The 22,986-nt window shown below is 50.6% G+C and overlaps 4 protein-coding genes across 4 annotated transcripts; 2 read left to right on the top strand and 2 right to left on the bottom strand.

The window, feature by feature from the left end:
- Window positions 1-479: 479 nt before the first annotated feature.
- Window positions 480-5,186, top strand: HOO65_040416 (Chromatin structure-remodeling complex subunit snf21; the record flags this gene model as incomplete). The annotated part of the gene is made up of 3 exons (XM_071002481.1): window positions 480-572; window positions 725-4,816; window positions 4,875-5,186. 3 exons carry the CDS (start codon window positions 480-482, stop codon window positions 5,184-5,186), a joined length of 4,497 nt encoding a protein of 1,498 aa, XP_070859259.1.
- A 593-nt stretch (window positions 5,187-5,779) lies between these two features.
- HOO65_040415 (Vegetative incompatibility protein HET-E-1) lies at window positions 5,780-9,077 on the bottom strand (the record flags this gene model as incomplete). The annotated part of the gene is made up of 2 exons (XM_071002538.1): window positions 5,780-8,203; window positions 8,343-9,077. 2 exons carry the CDS (start codon window positions 9,075-9,077, stop codon window positions 5,780-5,782), a joined length of 3,159 nt encoding a protein of 1,052 aa, XP_070859258.1.
- A 3,060-nt stretch (window positions 9,078-12,137) lies between these two features.
- HOO65_040414 (Heterokaryon incompatibility protein (HET)) lies at window positions 12,138-16,067 on the bottom strand (the record flags this gene model as incomplete). Its single annotated transcript, XM_071000657.1, has 1 exon — window positions 12,138-16,067. The coding sequence occupies one exon, from the start codon at window positions 16,065-16,067 to the stop codon at window positions 12,138-12,140; it is 3,930 nt and encodes a 1,309-aa protein (XP_070859257.1).
- Window positions 16,068-20,326: 4,259 nt separating this feature from the next.
- HOO65_040413 (putative double-stranded RNA/RNA-DNA hybrid binding protein) lies at window positions 20,327-22,414 on the top strand (the record flags this gene model as incomplete). Its single annotated transcript, XM_071002676.1, has 3 exons — window positions 20,327-20,638; window positions 20,712-21,233; window positions 21,686-22,414. The coding sequence occupies 3 exons, from the start codon at window positions 20,327-20,329 to the stop codon at window positions 22,412-22,414; spliced, it is 1,563 nt and encodes a 520-aa protein (XP_070859256.1).
- Window positions 22,415-22,986: the final 572 nt, after the last annotated feature.

Genomic DNA, 22,986 nt, shown 5'->3' with positions numbered 1-22,986 from the left:
TTCCTCTTTCTCTCGCTACTAGAAGCAACGCTCGTTTCCTTTTTCTTCCACGTGCCGCGTTCCCACTTTTTCTCTCTTGCCTCTGCGACGCGGTACATAATCAATTCTCAGAGAAGCCCCCCAGGACCAGAGACAAAAATCCCAAGGCTATCGGATTCGCATTACTTTTAGCGACAATATCATCGCATCTCTATTCTCCTGCCTTTTTTTTTTCTTTTTTTCTTTGACGCGCTATCATCCGTTTAAAGCATTTCGAATTAAAAAGAGTCTTTTTTTTTTTCTTTGTCTGTTTGTCAGCCAGTGGGAGAATCTAGACATCTGGCTTGACGCGACAAAAACACGGAGTATAGACTTGGGTACGTCTTGTTCACCAAACACTCGTACTATCTATCCATTTGGTCTGTCGCTTCCTTTGTTGCGCCCTTTGGTTCTCTTCGTAACTTTGCTCAAGCTCCTTTTGCTTGCTGTCAATGCCCGCCATGGCCACCCTGCCGTCGCCCATGATGCCTCAACATCAGGGCCTGCCTCTGTCAATGTCTATAAACAAACAAGAGGTCGAGGCTGCTGTCAGGGTACGTTTTTTTCCCCATTTCCATCTCATTCTCAATATTTCCATCGCTGTTCACACCTGCCTGCCACTATCGCGGCGCGCATTGTACAAATATTTTCTGAACTTTGTCTTGATCTATCTTGACACTTGATGCTAACAAACAGCCTTTTGTAGAAACTCAAAGACATGAAGGATCAAGGTATTCCTCAAACCGACCCAGACTTTATAAAAACACAAAATTTTATCAAGTCAGTACAACAATTGCATATGCGGAATATGCAGCAACAAGAATTCATGCGTCGCCAGCAGCAACAACAACAACAACAACAACAACAGCAGCAGCATCCACCACCACAGCAGTCCCCCATACAAGACCATCGTTCCCCAAATGGCCTATCTAATGGCAACACTGGTCCTGGTCCCGATAGATCACAGACTGCATCTATTGGACCTTCCAATGGTGCTTCATCACCCACTGCGTCTACTGCCCCTAATACTTCCGGCTCACAGGCTCCCAGTGTTGCTAGCCACTTCTCAACCCAACAATTGGCTCTTCTGCGGAACCAAATTGGCGCTTTCCGCCTGTTATCAAAAAATGCTGGTGTGCCGCAGAATGTCCAACAAACTTTGTTTGCTCAGCGCCTCCGCCGTAAGATGGCGGTCGTCGAGGCTCTTTCCGCCTTAGCTCCTGCTTCTACTGGCCTTGGTGCTTCACCTGCTTCCAACCAAACAACAGTAGACCCTATTGCCGCGCCCTTATCAAATGGAGACCCTGCTTCCTTAGCGGCTGCTAACGCCAACATTGCTTCCGGGTCCGGCCGTCCCGATGCAACCAAGGGACCATTGTACACCAAGTATAAAACTCCACTCGCCGCCGGCCTTATCAAGGCTGCTATTAGCTTTAATGATCATGCATCACGCTCTCATCGACTGTTTGTGCCTGGGATGTTCCCTCTGGGTCTTGATCTGGATTCTATTAGATACGAGCGTGAGACTGCCATCATAAATCGCATGCGCTCACGCTACGCCGAGCTTAAGGAGCTACCTGCGGACCTGGCACATTGGGATGTCGCCAACCCCGAGGTTCAGCCTGAAGAGACTCTCAAGCTCAAGGCTCTTGTTGAGAAAAAGGCTATTGAACAGTTCGGCCGTCAGCGCATCTTGCGGGAGTCTGTCGCCCGCCAGATGCTCTTCTTCGAAAACCTCGGTACCACCACTAACCGTAGCCGCTACCGCCGCGTGAAGAAGCACAATGTGCGCGAAGCGCGTATCACCGAGAAACTAGAGAAGCAACAACGTGACGCTCGCGAAAACCGCGAAAGAAAGAAGCAAGATGACTTCCTGCGTGCAATCAGCTCGAACCGCAACGAAATTAACAACTTGGGCATTAGTGCTGCCCAACGCGGTCATCGCCTTGCCAAAATCATGTACAACCAACACTTTAACATTGAGAAGGAAGAACAGAAGCGCATCGAGCGGACTGCCAAGCAACGTCTACAAGCTCTTAAGGCTAACGATGAGGAGGCCTATCTCAAACTGCTGGACCAGGCTAAGGACACGCGTATTACTCACCTGCTACGCCAGACCGACGGCTTCTTGCACCAGCTTGCCTCATCTGTCAAGGCTCAACAACGCCGTGCTGCTGAGCATTATGGCAACGGAGGTGACTTTGAAGAGAGTGATGAAGACAATGAACCTCAAGATGAAGAAACTGCGGGCAAGATCGATTACTACGCCGTTGCGCATCGTATCAAGGAGGAAGTCACTGAACAAGCCGATATCTTGGTTGGTGGCAAGCTCAAGGAGTATCAGATCAAGGGTCTCCAGTGGATGGTGTCTCTGTACAACAACAATCTCAATGGTATTTTGGCCGACGAAATGGGTCTAGGAAAAACTATTCAGACTATCTCGCTCATCACTTATCTCATCGAGCGTAAGCAACAACCTGGACCCTTCCTCGTCATTGTTCCTCTCAGTGTCTTGACCAACTGGAACCTGGAATTCGATAGATGGGCCCCCTCAGTTGGCAAGATTGTCTACAAAGGTCCTCCTAATGCCCGTAGGCAACAACAGGACCGGATCCGCCAAGGAAATTTCCAGGTTCTGCTGACTACATACGAGTACATCATCAAAGATCGACCTTTACTGAGCAAGATTAAGTGGTTCCACATGATCATCGATGAAGGTCATCGTATGAAGAACGCGCAGTCTAAATTGAGTGCGACTATTCAAACGTACTACCAGACTCGCTTCCGTCTGATTCTTACGGGTACTCCTCTTCAAAACAACTTGGGTGAACTGTGGGCCATGCTCAACTTTGTCCTTCCCAATATCTTCAAGTCTGCGACAACTTTCGACGAATGGTTCAACACACCCTTTGCTAATACAGGCAGTCAGGACAAGATTGAGCTTACTGAAGAAGAACAGATTCTGGTCATTCGACGTCTGCACAAGGTGCTTAGACCATTCCTCCTACGTCGTCTGAAGAAGGATGTCGAAAAGGATTTGCCAGATAAAACAGAAAAGGTTATCAAGTGCAAGTTCTCCTCGTTACAGTCTAAGCTTTACAAGCAGATGGTAACCCACAACAAGATTGCCGTGGGCGAGGGGAAGAATGGAAAGACTGGAGCTCGTGGTCTCAGCAACATGATTATGCAGCTGCGTAAATTGTGTAACCATCCATTCGTTTTCGACGAAGTTGAGACGGTGCTCAACCCGCTAAATATCAGTAACGATATGCTGTGGCGTACTGCTGGAAAGTTTGAGCTGCTAGATCGTATTCTTCCCAAGTACCAGGCATCTGGCCATCGTGTGCTTATGTTCTTCCAGATGACTGCGATTATGGACATTATGGAGGATTACCTTCGATACCGCCACTTCGAGTACTTGCGTCTGGATGGTACTACTAAGTCTGACGAGCGTTCTGATCTTCTACGTGACTTCAATGCTCCAGACTCCAAGTACTTTATGTTCTTGCTATCGACCCGAGCTGGTGGTTTAGGTCTCAATTTGCAGACTGCTGACACTGTCATCATCTACGATTCCGATTGGAACCCTCACCAGGATCTACAAGCCCAAGATCGTGCTCATCGTATTGGCCAAAAGAACGAGGTGCGCATTCTGCGCCTGATCTCCTCAAACTCGGTTGAAGAAAAAATTCTAGAACGTGCGCGTTTCAAACTCGACATGGACGGCAAAGTCATTCAAGCCGGTCGTTTTGACAACAAGTCTTCTGAGACTGATCGCGACGCTATGCTTCGGACGCTATTGGAGTCTGCTGACATGGCTGAGCAGGGTGACCCTGATGACATGGACGATGAAGAACTCAACGAGATCATTGCCCGTAATGATAATGAGCTCAAGTTGTTCCAAGAAATGGACGACAAGCGCATGATGGATCCTCTATACGGAACCAACCCTGGATGTCAGGGTAAACCGCGTCTCATGGCTGAGAACGAGCTCCCTGATATTTATCTCAACGAGGGCAACCCTGATGCCCAAGAGGAAGAAGAAGTTGTTTTGGGTCGTGGTGCTAGAGAACGCACAAGAATCAAGTATGACGATGGTCTCACAGAGGAGCAATGGCTCATGGCTGTCGATGATGATGATGACACTCCTGAGGAGGCTGCTGCTCGTAAAGAAGCGAGAAAGGACAGGCGCGAAGCCAACAGACTTCGTAAGGTTGCTATAATCAACAACCTGACTGACAGTACCGCTGTTCCTCCCTCACCAAGTCAAAGTCAAGCTAGTACTGAGGAAATTGAGACACCCAAAAAGCGTGGACGCAAGCCAGGAAGCAAGAATGCCGAAAAGCGCAAGGCCGATGATGGCGATGAGCCGCCAGCCAAGAAGCGACGCGGTCCTATTGGCAGGCCTAAGGGCAGCACCAATGCGCCCCGCGACCCTAACAGGCTGCCGCCGGCACAACGGGCTCTTCTTCAGACTAGCCTCCGGAAATTGTTTGACGGTCTAATGAACCTGGAGACTGACGACCTGCTGGAACCACCGCCAAACGATGACGAGAGCGATCCTGGCAAGCGCTTGATTATTGGGCCATTTGTTAAACTACCACCCAAACGCGAATACGCCGACTACTATATGATCATCCAGAACCCGATCTGCATGTCGCAGATTGAAAAGAAGATCAAGAAGGAGGAGTATAAGAAATTAAGCGACATGCGTAGTGACATTGAGCTGATGTTGAACAACTGCCGAACGTACAACGAAGATGGAAGCGTGCTATATAAAGATGCCAACATGATGGAGGTAAGCGATGGGCAAAAAAAGTGCTATCTACTATTCAACGCGACTAACAAAGTTACAGGATTTCTTCGTTGACCAACTCAACAAACTGCTGGATGAACACGTCGACCTACGCGCTATGGAAATTCCTAAGCCCTCTCAAGCCGATGTCCCCGGCGCAGCCCCGGCTTCTACTGCTGCTTCTGCTTCTGCTACACCCACCACCGATGTGTCCGCTGCTGGCGCCTTTGCCGACATCGGCGTCACTGATTCGGCACTTCCTGCTGTTCCGCCGCGGATCAAGTTGATATCCAACGCCGGATCAAAAGAGGCTGCTTCTGCTGCTCCGACAGATGAGGACAAAGAGAACGAGGGGCAGGAGCAGGAAGAGTAAGTAGAGTATGGGGAAGTTGATGAAGCTGGGAGGGAATGAATGGCTCATGTCTCTCTTGATAATTTTTTCTGTGTTTTTATTAGGGCTATTTTTCTGTTACATCCATCTCTTTGCCTTGCCTTCTTTTGTCTTCACATTTTACTTTTCCATTGTTGGCGAGAGGGAAACCGTGTGGTCTTTTTTCTTTTCTTCCCTTTATTTTGCTGTCATCCCTTTGACGAGTCCCTTGTTTTTTTCTTTCGCCCTTTCTTATTTGGTGTTTTCTCTTCTTTTCTCATCCTCAATGTCCTCTTTCCTTCGTTCTTTCTTTTTTCTGTCTATTCACTTTTTTTCCTTTTTTGTTTGTTTCTCTTTTTCTTTTGCGGGGTGGCATGGCTTGACTTTTCCTTTCTTTTTTTCTTCTCTTTTCTTTTCGTAATTAAATGAATTATCAAAACTCGGCTCTTATTTAACCTATCCTCACAAGTCCCGTAATGTCTTACATGACGTTATTCATAAAGTCCTCCAAAATAAAACGAATAAATAGTTCTGCATAGCAATTGAAATAGCATCAACATCTTTCAAAACAAAGAAAGATAAATCCTTTCCTCACCTCACCGTCGGTAATACTGATACTCGTTTCTAAATGACTGCTCCATAGCACCTTCCGCAATCGTTGGGCTACGTAGATTCTCGCCCCACGGGCCCTCATCAAAACTTCCTAGTCGTCCAACGCGCCCACTCATGGCCGACTGGTGTGGTGGTGGAAGTGACGGTACGCCAGATGACATGACGCCCAGTGGTGTCTGTCCAGGACTCAACATAGGGGCTGCAGGTGGGGCATCATGATGGCGGACCGACAGGTCGCGGTCCCGATCATAGTATCCTTGGAACGATTGGCTGTGACTGTGACTGTGCCCGCGGCCATGGTTGTGCGTAAAGCCAAAGTGGCTGTGACCTGGTGCAGGTGTCCATGTGCCTCGCCGCGAAGGTGGGGCAATCGGATGGTCGTCACTCATGATGCTTTCATCAATAACAGGTCGGTCCCAGCAACGGTCTGACCAGCTTTGACGACCGGAGTCGGTACGCGTGCGGGGTCCTTCGCTGCCAAACATCGACTCAATGTAGTTGCTGGAGTCCCTGCGGCCGCGACTGCCCGGGAATAGCGGTGTTTGTTCGTAGCTCCCTGCACCAACGCCTGGCCCTGGGCCATACTCAGGCGAGTATTCTTCCCGTGCATGGCCATAACGTGAAGGAGGGCGTCTTATACTAGGTCTGGTGGTAGTCGGGCGGCGAGGCGGCGATAATGGAGTGGGTGGCGCTGCGATTGGAGGGCCACCCCATGAATCCCTTTTTCGCGCGGCAATTCCACCACGAAGGCTTGGTGGCGGTGACATTTCTCTGTCTCTTCTTAGCAGAGAGGGGCCAGGCGGAGGCGGCGGACCAGTAGGAGGGAGATAGGGACTTGTTCCGTGGTCTACAGACATGCTCCGCCCCATGCGGATGCGCTGGCTGGCTGCGGAAAGGGGCGGGTATCCCGATACAGGTGGCGGGCCGGCAAAGCGCTGCCGTGGGCGAGCACTCCCAGGAATAGAGTTGTTGATGCCCATCCCTACACCAGTATTAAGATTTAGAGGAGTGGTTCCACGGAAAATGCGATCTCGGTCAGCGGCTACACTGGGATGGGCGGTTGGCAATGGCGCAGGGCATGTGATGGTAACCTCAAATGCGCTTTCATGCCATTCAATCCACTCAATGACTTCAGCACGGATTTCACGGGTCCCCTCGATACCAACATCTAACTGAGCCATGGTTCGCGGAGACGCAGATGGGGCATCTCGCAAGGCACGGGTTGATGCCATGCCTGGCATCTCATTGGTGTAATCTTCTGCCTCGTCGATTCGTAGCGCACACTGCCAACGCCCCACCTCAGGAAGAAGTCTTAGACAGGCCACAACAAGGAACTTGCCCTCGACCTTGGCTGCATGTGAAGGTGTCTTGAGTTCAAACTGCACAATGGCCACATGGTAATCTTCGTGCGGAATGGGAGAAAGGCACTCTGCAACAGTAGTTTTTACCGTCCAGCTAGGCTTGTGGTGTGGGGTATGAGGCACAACTCTACGAACTCCCGAGTCAAGCATAAAGCGCACATGTGGCCTAGTTCCAGTAATAGGGGCGCCTGCGCCGCCAATGCTAGAAGAGCCATTCGAACGGAAAGAAAGTCCGGCACTTGGTGACCCAACGCTTCCAGCCTCATCATCAACAGTATGAGCAACAACTATTGTGTGTTGTTCGCGTTCCTTGGCAAAAGCCATGAAATTAGTTGCCACGGGCACAATTGGCCCCACGCGTGCATACTCATCAGCATCACCAACTTGTTGGACGAAAAAGCACATGAACTCTTTGGAGTCACGCCGAAACATGTTGAGCCAGACCCGGCGAAAGTTTCCAACCGTGCTAGGCGATGCATGCGGTGTCATAAAAAGGGAGGCTTTCAACCCACGATTTGTGATGCTCCATGTCGCTCTATGAGGCATGAGGGGAGCTGGGGCTGGAGCTAGGTCATCACTTTGCAAGAATTGCTCTGGGCAGTCTGCAAGAAGACCGGTACGCTCATTTTTATATGTGCGCCACGAGTCCCAAAGCAAAATGCTTTCGTCTACAGAGGTTTCTAAGATGGCGTATTGTAGCCGCTGAAACGCGCGTTTCGCTCCTTCGCCGTAACGTACATCAATATGCACATTGAAAAGACCAGCAAGAGCATAGGATACATCCTCAGGGCGACTTGATCTCCGGTGGGCCATCCACGTCATTTTGGTGGCCACATTGACTGAATCAAGACTGACCCGGCGCTGGAGAACAGCCAGAGGAATGCCAGTAGATTGGGAAATAAGCATATTAAGAACGTCGGGGTGAGGAACTGCAGCAGAGATGTTATCCCAATTCCGATCCATGAAAATAGTTCGCTGGGGAGCGAGAAGTTCGGGCAGGGTCCACGCTCGCCGGAACCACTGAGAGCATCTGAAAGCTTTGCGCCACTATTGAAAAGGGTTAGCAAGGTGGAGGAAGTAATAGCTACTGGTTACTCCTGATTAGGCGCAGATGTGCAAATATGCGGGTGTAAGATGCTGAAACCATGGGGTTTGTCAAGACGAATCAAAAGTTCGCGTCACTTACGTTGGTTGGTGGGTTTGGCACACTTCTTCTGTCTCTTCTTAAGCCAGCACCCCCGTCCTCGCTATCATCATCTTCTTCGTCGCTAGTGATGGCCTGTTCCATGTCATCCAAGTCATCGGGCATCGTAAAGTCCTTGAGATAGACGAAGCAAACAGCAGCATTTGCAAACAGATTCCAGGCGTTGGTAACGGCTTCGTACTTGTCACTTTGGCTTTTTTCGTTTACGCAACACGAGTCAACCCACAGCCACTTGATCTTTTCTCGGGCAGCTGCTTGTAATGCTCTGCGAATCTTGTACAGCTCTGGTGATGGCGAGCTATCGGTGCCCGAGAACTCAGAGCGGGCTTCCGATGAAGCGCCCGTGTGTGGTGTTGATATATCAGGCGCTTCCTGTTCAGAATCGGGTTCAGTATCACTACACGCTCCGCTCCGGTGCAACGACCGGGCTCTGGATATGGGACGCCGTTGGCTAGTACTCTGGCGTGACATGCGCCGGCCGAAGGAAGGGCGAAATGAGGGAACCGCTGAAGGGGCGCCGCCAACATCGGAGTCAGCATCCGAGTCAGAGTAGTCAGTGTCTTCTGGTGTGGTGATATCATCATCCTTACGACTTGCTTTCATGTCATTATATGTGATTTCTGACTTAGTCCAAATATGTGACAAGACGGCGTAGGGTGGCAAATTTGACGTCTTGAATTCGCGGAGAAGTAGGGTTTCTGTATTTAACAGCCGCATAATGAAGGCGATAGGCAGGACTGAAGAGGAAGAAATGTGGGAAGGTTGTTGAGGATGCTTTGAGTGGATAGATGATTAGGATATGGTGGTAAAGATTATGTGAGGACCGACAGTCATGTGGGGATATGGATATGGATGTCAAGATAAAAGTGACGAATGTTATGGTGTCAAATCAAGTTGAAGGCGAGGCTGGTAGTAAGAGCTTATTGTTTGCATGCGAGAAAGGCAGAAATCATGAGAATAGTGCTGAGGAAAGAAGCCGATTTGAGTGGTGGAAGTGGAGGCCGTAGCTGGGAACGAAGCAGTCAGACGAGGATTCGGAGATTCTAGGGTTTTGGCTCTTGTCTTCGTTTTCTTGAGCGCTTGTTTGTTTCTTCCCTTCCCTCTTCCAATTGCTTGTATTCTTGTGCCGTGTTTTGCAAAAGGTTAATTAGTATAGGTTGGCTTTGACTGTTGGGCTGGCCGCCCTGTCGTTCGTTAATTAGGCCGATGCAGCCACTTCAACTTCAAGAGAAAATGGGGCTTAGGGTGGAAACAAAGAAAGACAAAAAGACAAAGAACTAGAGCTAGTCGAGGGCCAAGGACAAGGACGGGATTCAAGACAAGAACCGTTGTTCTTTCAGTTCCAAGTGGTTAAGTTAAATAAAGGACAGGTAGAGATTCATAACAGGGACCTATTCGAAGCGTCGATGGGGGTTTAGCTGGCTCGCTGACAAGATGGATGTGCAACCAACAAGAAAGCAAGTGGAAGATGGATGAGCCTGATTCCTCTGGCGTGACGTGCTTTCTGTGTGTATGTGCTGTTATATGTATGTGCCGTGTGCCGTGTGCCGTGTGCCGTGTGTTGTGTGTTGTGTATATGGCGCTTGTTATGGATATTCAGGCTTATCCTGCTGTTTTTTTTCTTGGTTTGCTTGCTTGCTTGCGCTGTCGGTCTGTGTATGTGTCTGTGTAGCAAGAGAGAGTGGTAGCGTGCTTTGGTGTTGTTTGATAGTCGCCTGTCAAGCTGCACAGACAAGACGAACGGTAGCAGTCCCGTAAAAAAGTGTGTTCCAGTGTTGGTGGCCAAAAGTAAAAGTGGAAGAAAGAACAATGAAGGAACTGAGCTAAGCGGGGAGAAAGTACAATCTTCTAGCTTAGTTGAGTAGTTGAGTGGCGTGCCTAACTGTCCTTGTGTCTCTTTGTCTGTACTTGTGTATCTCTGGGATTCCTTGAGGAGGACAAATGGAGGAATATGGGGGAAGAAGGAAAGCCAATAGAGAGATAATACGGAGGTGGGGGAGATTGCGGACAGGAGACAGGGAACCTAAATGAGAGAGCAAGCAAGAAAAGAGGGCTGTTAGACAACGGATATGTACTAGCACGAAAGAAGTGTGTGGATAAATAGCAGGGAAATGGACAGCCAGGCAAGCAGGCAGATGGCATCTATAGAGCCTGCAGATTTCATTCTACTGACCCTGTAAGACGCGCAAAATCTGCATACTCGCAGTTTTGGTCAAGGCCAAGGCCAATTGAATAGGGACCTTTTTGCTGCTTTGTGTGAGGGGCTTGTTATGACGTTGTGATATGTGATATGGACAGAGCATGGGGAAGCAACACAGCATAAGCCAACAAGGCAAAACGGTGGCCAAGAGACAAGAGCTAGGCGACACAGATAATAGGATGAAGATAAAGGGACTAGCTAGATGTAAGCACAGGGCACTAGAACAAAGACCTACCTATTACTAGGCGTAGCTGATGCCGAAAGCTTCTAAAAGCTCTTCAGAGCCAAGGCTATGTATGATTGGCTAGTTTTGGTATTGAATCTTTCCCCTTGTCACTTTGTTCGTCTTTTTTTACTCGATCCCCTGAAAAAAAAAAATCAAACTTTTCTTCCTTCGAATTTGAGGCTGCGCTACTAAAGAAAGCGATGGCGGGTTAGGAGAGCAATGAGGAATGACGTCGCGAAGATTGGCACAAAGGGCTGGGAGGAAAAGAAAAGCAAAGAGAGGTTGAAGGAAGAGGATTAAAAGAATAAGGACCCAGGACAAAAAAAAGGCCATCTAAGAATTATTAGAGGCCATTGAAGAATTTTCACTTCTTGCTTCATTTACTCGTTTGCTCCTTCGTTTTCTGGCCGGCTACATAATGATATGGTTTAGGTCACAAAGTCACTGCAGTACTTGTCAATGGAGGGGCAGTCTACATATCACGGGCGTTTTGCCACCGAAAAATAAAGCGCCTGCTATACCGTGCACTACCATTACAGTCTTCTCACGACTATCACGAGCTTGAGGCCTTGAGGCTCTCCTTACAAGTCCAGCTCAAGTTAGGCCACGCGAAGGCCTAGCTTGCGCTTTAACTCTTCTTGGGCTTTTTACTCTGCAATGGCCAACCCTAGAGTCGTAACAGGGTGGCTGGCTGACTTGGGCTTCTTCCCGCCCAACTATAGCAAAACAAATCTAACACGGGCAAACATCACCAGCTACTTGATCACACTTTGTTTCGGTCCAATAGAATTTGACCACATCATGAATGCATGGCAATGTGGATTTTCCCAATGCAAAGGCTCAGCAACCTAGAAAGCCTTATGAAAAGAACGGAGAAGAGAGAGAAGGAGAGGGGAAACAAATGATAAAAAAATATGATAAAAGAACGATAAATTGGAGCCAGAGATAAAAACGCAGGTTGCGGGGCCGGCAGCCAAAAGGCGGGGTGAGGCGGCAGTACTTTCGCCAACTAGCTTCACCGCCTTCCTCTAGGCCCCAACTGCTATCGTGAAGGCCTCAAGCGCTTGGAGGCAATTAGACAAAATACTGAGCGACCTGTTGCCGCCTACGAGTTGCCGCCTACGATGTGTAGACGAATAGACACAGGCAAATTCCAGGGCCACTAGGATGAAGGCTAAAGATGACTTAAAAGATGTTTTTTAACACAAAAAAAAAAGAAAAAAGCTTCAACTTGAAAAACAAACGCTATCGACAAGTAAATGTCTGTATCTTTAGCCAAAATAATCCCGTAGATACATCTCCCATGTGTGTATGCATATATGTGTGTTTATATCGCTCCCCCTCATTCCCCTTAACCTAGCAACACATCAATCTCGTCCTTTCGCTGAAGTCCATCCCACACCGCCAACAACACATGTCCCAAGCCGCGCCGGTATGCAATACCACCAACCCACTCAATCCACAGGACATTGACAAACTCGAGTGTCAGAGTATCACTGCGTGCAAACTCTCTAAACACATCAGGCGGGAAGATAGCCGACCCGCCCCGCTCCGAACTAACACTGACCGCCACCAGCTCGAGTTTCTCACCACTAACTACGTCCAGATCATAGTTAGAGCTCTGAATTCCCAGCCAGGCATCATGCGCCGTCACTGTGCCTGCATACCGCCCATTACGCAGGACGAGCTGTCCAATAGCCACGGGCGGGTTAGAAAGCAGTTTGTTTGCCGTAGCACCCACCCCAAACACGCCAACGCCGTTGCGGCTCATGGGCTGTATAGACCCTAACTGCACATGCAAAAACGCACGTTCAGCGCGGAACGACAATAGAGAACCGGGTGGCTGCACTGCAGCCCCAGCCAGCGAATCGAGGCCACCAACCGCAGGGGCCACAGGGATGGAATAGCGGAAACGTGTGGCAGGGTCGCTTTCATGGCGCAAATAGTTGTCGCGAGTGAAGGACCAGCCTATAGGCAGGTCTGTGTCCTTACGGAGTCGCTGACCACGGCGATCCAAGCCGGTAGAGAGTAGTGGCGTGGCAGTCTGGCCGCTAGTAGCTGCTGTGTCCGTCAGTGTGTAGCTCACAAGACTGCGCAGGCGAAAGTGGAATTGCGAGACATAGCGCCGGCCCGGGTGGCGATTCTTGGGCAAAGGAGTGCTCTCTACATAGTCTGCAGCAGCACGCCAAATGGTCGTGTCAATCGGCACATCATCGAAGAACCAGCCCATCCAAGACCACGACGGGATGGGGCCCGTAGATGACGGCGCCCCACTAGTAGTAGGGCCAGTAGAGGCCGGTGGCAGTACGCGGCGACGGATAGATGCCTGGGGCTTCCAGAGCATAGCAGCGTCTAGGAACATGACTGGCATGCCGAAAACGAAGCCGCCTGCAAAAGTGCGCGAGAGCAGGTTAGTGATTCCACTGAAGGCACGTTGTGTGTCCTGCACGTAGGTTAGGCGGCGTGTACTATAGTCCATGACAATACAGGCGAACTCATCCATGTCCGGCCATTGGGTGTGGCGAAAGCAGAGAGCAGCCGGAGCAACACGGGCTGTGCATTTCAGAGCCGACGCTGCAGCAGCCTTAGCACGTGTTGTGATACCACTACCGCCGAGGATCTTATGTTTAGTAGATGTAGTAGCAGTATTGCCTAAAGCCGCAGGGACCAAGATATTAGACTGCCAAGTATCGCAGTGGCATTCCCAGCTGTAAACATCCTGGAAAATATAGACACGGCGACGGGAATATAGCGCCTCTTGCAAAGTCCAAGCCCGGATGCTCCAAGTGCTGTCAAGCACGAGATCCATGTGCAGAGCCTTGGAGTCTTGGGCAACGCGCTTGCGATCAAGAGGAACTAGGCCCTGTGTCACATCATCTAGGGCTACAACAATAGTGAAGGTAGCATTTGCATAGAGAAATGGCATATTACGAACGTGCTCATCTTTCATAGCTTCGTCATCTTGTACGATACAGAACTTGTCGATCCAGAGATATCGCACGTCCATCTTTTGCACCAGCCATATAGCGTCCAAGAAGGCAGGTGACATTTCTGCAGATTCCAGAGATTCACAGAATTCGTCCAAGTTGGAACTCATCGTCATAAATTTATTGGCCTCCAGAATAGAGTGCTCCTGCTCGCCCCAAACGTAGCTTAGAGCAACATACTTATCTTCGGCCTGAGGGTTTACCAGCCGGAACTCAACACAGTCAATGACGTATTCGGGTCTCCATGGTGCCGGAGCCATGCCGGGCGGAGTGCCGCTACAGTGCACACCATGCTTGATATCACACTGCTCGAGCCAGGCTCTTAGCCGGCCCACAGGATCAGTACGTGGGTTGTTTGCTACTAAAGCAGCAGCTGCTGCTGCCGCACCAGCTCCTATGACACCAGGCCCAGACTCCGCGGCAATAGCCGAAGGTGCGCCCATTTGCGACGGTGCTGGCGCCATTGTGGGGAACGCAGTAGCTAGTCCACTGCTAGACACGGGCCGGGACATGGCACGAGCAGGAGATTCTGGTCTCGAAGCAACGGCAGCAGCTGTTGTAGCTCCAACAACGGCGGCGGCGGCGGCAGCGGCGGCAGTGTTGCCACCCGACGTCATAGGCGGGGACTTGTTTCGGTTAGACTTGCGCATGCTAGAGTCTCGACGAAGGCCGTGCCACTGGTTCCGGATTCTTTCGGTAAGGCTTTGTCTTCGCTGAGGGCTAACCCCAGGCTGTGTTTGCGAATTCCTTCGCGGCCGTGTTGCCGATGTTCGTGGTGGCTGGACAGCGTGGATTTGTGGAGGGATAGCCCGTTCTCTATCCCGATCGTAGTCTGACTCGTCAGACTTTTCGCGCTGCTTCTCGCGGTCACGATGAGACATGCGCCGATCTGGGTCTCGGTCCTTTTCGCGATGGGCTAGCCCTGCAGCACCAGCGCCAGAAAAGCGCACATCAGGCTCCCGATCACGATCCTTATCGCGCGCTGGGTAGCGACGGTGGTCCACAGGGATTTCATCACGATCCGAAACGTCGTGATACCGAGTACCGGTACGATGGCGACGGTGGCCATGCACTTCCCGCTCTCTGTCCCGCTCCCGCTCCCGCTCCCGCTCTCGTTCTCTCTCACGGTTCATAGTGCGAACAGCCTCACGATCTTTATCGCGAGCACGCATGCTGCCACGGCGTTCCCTTCGATAGCGCTCCTTTGAGCGTTCTTCGTCTTCTTCTCGCTCGAGATCTCGGTAATCACGAGTCCGTTCTTTTTCCCTATCTTTATCTCGTGTGCGGATGCTATTTCGCCGCTCTCGTCGATGCTGGCGGTCTTTGATCCGATCTTCCTCCATTGCCCTATCCCTGTCCTCTAGTATTTCTCCTCTGTGTCGTTCTTTTTCGCGATCAGCCCGGTCCCGTTCCTTATCCCGTTCTCGATCGTTTCTTTCTCGGACACTACCACGTCGTTCACGCCGTGGTTTATCACGGGCTTCTCTTAGAAGCTCGATTTCTTTCTCCCGCTCTCTGTCTCTCTGTCTCTCCAATCGTCTCCTTTCATCTCGGTCAGATCTATGACCGCCGTAATCGCCTCCATCAACAGGCTCTGGAGGGGGCGATGGAGGGCGATGGCTCTGAGTTTGACTGCGAGCTCTCGCTTTGCGAGCACGTCTTTCTTTCGAAGCACGGACTTCGGCCTCCGATGCGTCGACATCGCTCTGCGGTGCCGCAGGTGGTTGCTGCAGCGGTTTGATAATCGAGGCAGAAGGGGATGGCGGGGATGGAGGTGGAGGCGGGCCGGGCCGAGCTTCATCCTGGGGCTCAGCATCAGGAGGATTTGGTTCGACTAAAGACGGATCGCTATGCATGCTTTGCGCTGCCTTAGAAGCAGTGGCGTCGTCCGGTGGCGGTGGCGCTGGCACTGGAGGCGGGGGGGAGGGCGAAGGAGAAGGCGGTGGAGCAGCAGCAGTGGCTGATGGGGCGACAGAAGGGGTCCTCCGGTTGTCGTGGTTTACTGTGTGCACACTTCCTTGGCCGCTGGCCCGACGTGATGAGGGTTTCTGAGATACTCGGACGGCTGATCGGGCGTCTTCAACGTCCGAGTCGGAGAGATGCAGTGGAGGCTGGGCCGGAGGTGGCGGGGGATGGCCGGAGTGACGAATCTGAGATTGGGTGTCTGACTCGGACTCGTCAGAAATGTCGGGCTCGGGGATTTTTCCCGGGCCGTGAGAAGGGGGAGCTTCTGGAAGAGGAGACAGCGATGAGCGAGATAGTGTAGAAGCAGAAGAGATGCTACGCGGGGCCATGATGCCACTAAGAGCCAGGTAGGAGCATATAAAGGCGCAGGACGGCGTAGTCACGTGAGATGGATGGCCGCAGAGGGAGGAGTAGGAGAAGGAGAGGCAGCTTCGTCGTCACCACCAGTTAATTATATAGACCAAGTCTTAATCCCACACGGCGAGATGCGCTTGGGAAGCTAGCTTTCTAGCAAGGAGAGGGCTTGAAATGAGCTGGGCTAGCCAGGCAAAGGGGCAAATAGAGGCCCGGAAAGATGGACGAATTAGAAGCAAACCTGCTTGCGCCTCTCCCCAGCAGCGAACCAGGCTTAGATTCTTCTTGGCTGCAAGACTTGCGACAGCTAACCTCGATGACGCGCCCAACAGCCTCTGGTGCAGAGCAACAACAGTGCAGACCAATGCAATGCAAAGTGGTGCAGCGCAGTGCAGTGCAGCGTCTTAGTAGGATCGGATGCCAGGCTTTGCAGCCGTTATTTGGTGGGAGACTCAGCAAGAGAGGGGAAAGATAGCTGGTTTTCGATATAAGAAATGCAAATACGAATAGAAGGGAAAGAAGAAAAAAAAGAAAAAAAATAGAAGATTAAGAGTGCGGGTTGGTCTGTGTGTGTACTAAGTTTGTGCATGCTGCTAGTTCACCAGTCTAGCCTAGCGGTGCACAATTAAACAAGCCCAACACAAAAAAACACGTGAAGCCCAGCCAACCAGCACAAAACACACAAATAAAAGACAAAACAAGCAACAACCTCAAATAGACGCCCAGAGCAAAAAGCCGCGCTTCTGGTGAGCCCAAGGGTGTCTCCCTGTGTTGTTGTTTGCCGTGCTCAATGTAGCACTTTTGCAGCGGTGCAGAGTCTACCTGTTCCTTAGCTTGCCTTTGTTTGCTCCTTGTGCACTTCTTATGCATGTGTAAATCATGAGGCTGGGATTTTATGGATCCCGGGTTAAACAAGCGGTTGTACAATTACAGGTTGACATAGGCAGGGCTTGATCCTTTCGCAGATTTATTTATTTGCTCTATACTGACTTTCTACACTGATAGGGCGGTCTGCTCTGGACGGGAGCAGCAGTTTGGACGGTGCCGCCTTCCGTCGCTATTTCTAGAAACTCGGCCGTTGCAGATGTGCGTTGACTTCAGGGATCTGCCATGGCTTTTTAGGGTCCGGCTCTGCAGCTAGGGAGCGCAGCCCGAAGGCTTCCCTGCGCCATGCGATTCTAGGGCTCGTTGTCTGGTATTTTGGTTGCGCGTGGCGCCCTGCACACAAACTGGCCAAGTCTATCTAAGAGGCCGGCGGCTGTTGGCACGCGGTTTTCGCTCTAGCGGAGTACGTTGGCTTTGTTTGCTGCTCGGCGGACCAACTGCCGCAGCTTTATTTCGATACCGACCGTCCAGGAAGCCTCATCTTGAAGCCCCTCTCAACGCCTCCCGAATCCGCTATCTTTTGGCCTACACTCCAACACTCGCTTCCCTGCTTCGTAGACTCTGGACTCCATACACTTCTGAGTTTGCCACATCCATCCGCCTCTCTACCTCTTCCTTGTTAGCCCTGCTGAGGGCGGCATGTTTGGTCCGCTAGCTTTTAGCCTCAGTTCTGCGCGTCTTTCTATTCGAGCCGAAAACACTTTGCGTAGCCTCACCATCACTGTCCCCATGTCCCGTGGCGAGCGTTGAGGTTACCTAATGTCATCCATGCGTTAGTTGTCTTTCCCAGTTTGCATCGGTTCTTGTAAGCCTTCACCATGCCTCGTGTCCCTTTCAGTTGACGCATCTCTTTCGTCGCCTCTACGCAGATAAGGCACAAGTCCAGGCGAGCCTGATGAGTCTCTGTCGTCCTTGTGTTTCTTTTCGTCGCGTAGGCTATTCTCCAAGGACGGTCTTTATCCTACCCTTCCCTCAGGTTGTGCCGAGTGTATTCTGGGAGTTCCTTTGTTCTATCCTTACGTGATCCAATCCAGAGCTCTTGTACCAACAAGACATAGCAGCTTTTTGCTGTGGCACCCTACGCTGACGCTCTATCTTATTAGGTCGCCCAACATTTGGCTCGTTCAAGGTTGGTTCTTTTTTTCTCCGTTTGTTCCGGCCTAGATCAGCTAGGGATATGCTTTCTCTCTACTTGTCACCCCGGCTATCATCTTCTCTGTTGACTAGCAAGCATCCTGTCTGCTGCCTTTAGTAACACTCTCTCAGAGTGAGCTCCTCGCCTACATGTGGGCTCTCCTGGTAAGTGCCCTGCGATTTTGCATACAATGCATGGTAAAGGTGCACTATAGTGCCCTTTTTCCGTGATCTAGGTTCCTATAACGTCTACATCCACCTTGGATGGTTCTGGGTTTTTGCTATTGCCTTCTGAGCCACCTCCTTGCTGAAACTTCAACAACATCACACTGAAGTCCAGGGAGGTATGGCCTGCTAGCTTTTAACGCCCGTGTCACCTTTGACCATTGCAATAGTATGGTTGCACATTTATGGTATTTTCCCCGCAAAGCATACATACACCTTCGCCCTTGATGGCGATGTGTTTGCAAGCCATAGCGAGGTTGCGGTCTTTCCGTGATTAGTCCATCGCATTCCCTCGTATCTGTCTTTCTCAGTAGATTCTGTATACTGTCAAACTGTGTAGTCGCTGCATCCTCGGTCGTAGCTTCCATCCTGTCGCTCGTACATCGTCCTCCTTAGGCGTGTTCAACGCGTTATTGTTAGTTTAGTCTTCTCGACAACATTCTGACAACGTGCTACCTGCTTCAACTTTGAACTCCATGCCGCAACCGTTGTTGGTGTTGTCTTCGGTTCGTTGGGTGTATGTTCAAGGTTTACTCAAGGTCATCTCTTTTTCCTAGCTCTTTGTGGGGTTTTGTTTTGCTTGCTTCTTTTCTTTTGACTTGTACCTACTATTATTTCGCAACAATGCGGCGGCGTATTCCAGCCGGTCAGCAGTTGTAGATGTGTTTAGATGTCGAGTGTCACCTATGGCTTTTTAGGGTCAAGAGGGGGCTCTCTATCTAGTGCGGCTCTAGACCATGCTTGCTAGCTACCCAGTTTCATTTTCGACCTGTGGCGACCGCGTGAAAGCTAGTCTAAAAGGCTGCCAGCTTTCGGCACGTAGGAGGAGTCTCTCGGGATGGGCCCTGGACAACTCAGCACGAGCTTCAGCTGTTGTTTATCTTGGATCAACTTTATGTTACAATCTAGCACCCTGGAGACATATTGAGTCGTTTTTATGTGTTTCAAAAGCCTGTTCGCAAACCTTTAGCCATACGATCTCAACACAGAGCCTTACAGTTAAATAGGCAGTTATATTCCAGATGCCTCATCTTCACAGGCTTTTTAGGCTTTGTCTCGCCCACTATGTCCTGTAATGCTCTACTTCTATTATATGTGTTACAGAGTAAGTGTAGCCTTCCTCTGCTATCTAGACACGGCTAGATCTCTCCAGCGTCATCATCATTCGCGGGTCGTTTTTCCCCCCAAGACTACCAACTACCTTCAAGTCCATTTCCCAGGGCTCCAGGGTAGCTCCATCATGACGCCCACCTTGAGCCATTGCTTCCATTCACATCCTTCTATCCGTCAAATATTCGATGAGTTGCTGAACTCAAACTTGACTTTATTTAACGTCTACGCGAATTACAGAGATCAAACGACGCAGATTGTTATTGTTGGGGCATTATTTAATGTCTACTTACTTGTTTTCCACAGCAAAACGACAATTTTTTTCATGCTGAAGAAATTTTTTCAAATATATTCTTTTTTAAATGGTTAAAAAGGCGTCAAGTCCTATGGTCTAGTGGTATGACGGTCCCTTCACATCATGAATTCGGGACAGGTCCTGGGTTCGATCCCCAGTGGGACTATCAATGTGTTTATCATCTATAGGTGATTTCTTTTTTGCTTTTTTTTTACCTCTCGATTCTCACTACTTTGTTTTCTTTCTACTTTTTACCTATCGCTTCTTTTCAATTCTACCTTTTCCTCTACCGTCCCCACTCGTCACTAGTCTCCAGCCTAACCGCCGTCGTATTACTGTGGAAAACCAGTAGGTAGACGCTAAAAAATACATGCATACATACTCCTTAGCCTAACAACCCCATTGTACCACCAACTGATAAGATAAGCATTTTATCCTATCAAAAAAAAGTCTTCGGACACATGCCTCTACAGCTTACACCCCATCCCTCCATACCTCTCGTCTTTTCCCTATCCAAAACTCATTTTTATCCCACCTCCAACGAGTTCCAGGCTCCCTCCTTCATTCTACAAACCCTCATAAGCAATGGTTTCGGCCCCACGCAAACGCAAAGCGCCAGCCTCAGAGCCTGCGACAGGCCCCGAAGCCGCAGAATCCGTACAAGATATCTTTAGACGACACTTTGAAGCTCAGTTTGCGCCCTTGCCCGAGCCTGTAAAAGCTGCCGTGACAGAAGATGAAAATGAGCGTGAAGAGGACCTTCAAGACGAGGACGAATGGGATGGTCTTTCAGCTGAGGAAGGCGAGGACAATGAAATAGTAGAGGTGGTAGACTACTCGTCCTCTACACCACAAGTTTCCATAACTATGTCTAAGCATGAGCGCAAATCATTCATGGTGCGTGCCTCAATTTACCCCAATACCCAACATTTACTCTACCCAACCAAACGCTAACACCCACCTTTTACAGAGCACCAAACCCACCGACCTCACAGCCTCCTCTGCCACTGCTATCGAGACGTCCAATGCAGCCAACGCCAACGAAGACGCCAACGATGAGAACTCCGCCACTATGCTCAAACAAGACATTGAACTGCAACGGCTCCTTGCCGAATCGCATCTTCTCGCACAGCCCGCGGCCCGGCTACACGTGGTTTCTAACACCGACAAGCTCTTTTCGGATGGCAAACTGCGGCGTAAAACAACAGACATGCGCGTGCAAGCTCTCCACCACAACGCCAACTCAGTGCTAGCTCAGCAAAACGTACCGATGAATATTCGCAAGGGCCGCATGGCCGCACAAGCTGCTCGCGAAGACAAGCGCCGGCGCGAGGCCCGTGAAAATGGCATTATCCTAGAGCGTAAGGGTGGCGATTCCGTCGCTACCGGTGGCATCGAGAAACGTCGCAAGAAGTCAGGTGGTGGCCCGCGTGTCGATATGCCTGGGGTTGGGCGTATGAATGGTGCGGAGCTGCGGATTAGTGAGCGCGATGTGAGGAATATCGAAGGCCCCCGGAGGGGGTTTGGGCGGGATAAGGGTCGAGGCGGTGGAAGGGGCAGACGCTAGGAGTAGAGTTTTGGGTGAGGAAATAGCGGAAGCCTAGTTTGTTTGACTTTACTTTCATAGCATGGCGTTGAAGGGCTTATCTTTATATACAAAAGGATGTTGTGTTTTAAGTTGTTTCATATGTTCGAGAAATAGAGTAGTTTTTTCTTCAGCTACAAAAGCAAAAGGTAACAAACAAACAAGGCCCCTCACAACCATCAGTTTCGATATGTGTATGAGTAAAAAGAAAAAAAGAAACGGTGCGACAGTTCGTAAGCGAACGGCGACCAAGCGACCAAGCAGGGACTCGAACCCTGAGCCTTTGCCAAGCAAGAGAAACAACCGGAAGACAACGCGCTACCATTGCGCCACTCAGCCTTGGCTAATCTTCACTTAAGTCACTATACATACGACCTGTCGGAGAAGATTTGGCATCGCCCGCCATGCATACGGAAGGAGCCTGGGCAGACAAGACACCCGGAAGGCTCGCCCGAGTGCTATGGGTCCCAGGACACATGGGCATCAAAGGCAATGAGCTAGCCGATACCCAGGCCAAGTTAGGAAGCCAGGGACTGGTAACGGAACACCGCTACAGCCTTGCAGGAGCACGGAGATGGAGAAGAGACCAGCTACGTCTCGACTACGAAGGGTGGTGGAAAGAACAAAAAGGATACCGTCCGCTTGGAACCGGCGTCTCCACTGAACCCCCCTTCCGCAACTCCCGCTACAAAGGGCTGACTAGAATAGAGCTGGGCCACATCCTCGCGGCTAGAACTGGCGATGGAGACTTCGACAGATACCACGAGCGATGGGGACACAACTGCCCACTTGGATGCAGAGCCTGCAACCAAGCCAAGGAACGAGGACACTGGTGGACCTGCAAGGCACTACCCAGACCATGGAGCCAAAGGTTCGCGGACAAGCTCCTTAAAAACACGAAAGCGACAAGTTATGTCGCCAACGTGCTTCGCCGCAACCTAATGCTCCTTAAAGAGAAACAACAACCCGAGCCCGAGCTGAGCTGTCTGGACACCACAGAGGCAGCCCCCCTCAAGAAACGCGTAGAGGCAGGTCACTGCCACCGCAGACGACAGGGGAGCGACCACAACCAGGGCAGCCTAGGATGACACAACCAACTCCACGACAGCAAGGGCAACAACGAAGAAGGGGACGAGGAGGGCGAAGTTGAGGGAGAATGGAAGGGGAAGAGAGAAGAGATAGGAGGAGGAAACGTTTGCAGGACAGGAAGGAGATGTCGAGGAGGGCTCCGTGAGAAGGTGTGGAGGGAGCTCTGCTACCAACCACCAGCAGAACGGGAAAAATATTAAAAATGATGCGGCAGCAGCCATGCATACGGAAGGACAAAACCGCTGTACTCTGCCGGGGCCTACCCCCCGTGCCGATAGCCGGCGGCCTTTTAGACTAGATTACACGCGGTCGTCGCAGACCAAAAATACCTGGAACCCCGCAGGCACGCCCTAGGGCAATGCTGGACAGAGAGCCATCCTGGCCCAAGCGCCGGACCCTAAAAAGTCATAGGAGGCGCCCGAAATCCAAGCAAACCTGCAATTGCTGACCGCCCAGGAGGAGTCACGGGAAGCTGACATCAGCCAACGGCTCCTGTCCGGAATATGCCGTCGTATTACCGCGAAATAATTGGTAGGTAGACGTAAAATAATACAATACAATACAATACAAT

This window comes from Ceratocystis lukuohia, assembly GCF_044167205.1.
Source record: "Ceratocystis lukuohia strain C4212 chromosome Unknown Supercontig4_pilon, whole genome shotgun sequence".
In the NCBI taxonomy this organism is placed as follows: domain Eukaryota; kingdom Fungi; phylum Ascomycota; class Sordariomycetes; order Microascales; family Ceratocystidaceae; genus Ceratocystis; species Ceratocystis lukuohia.
This window is presented reverse-complemented; position numbering and strand designations above follow the sequence as displayed.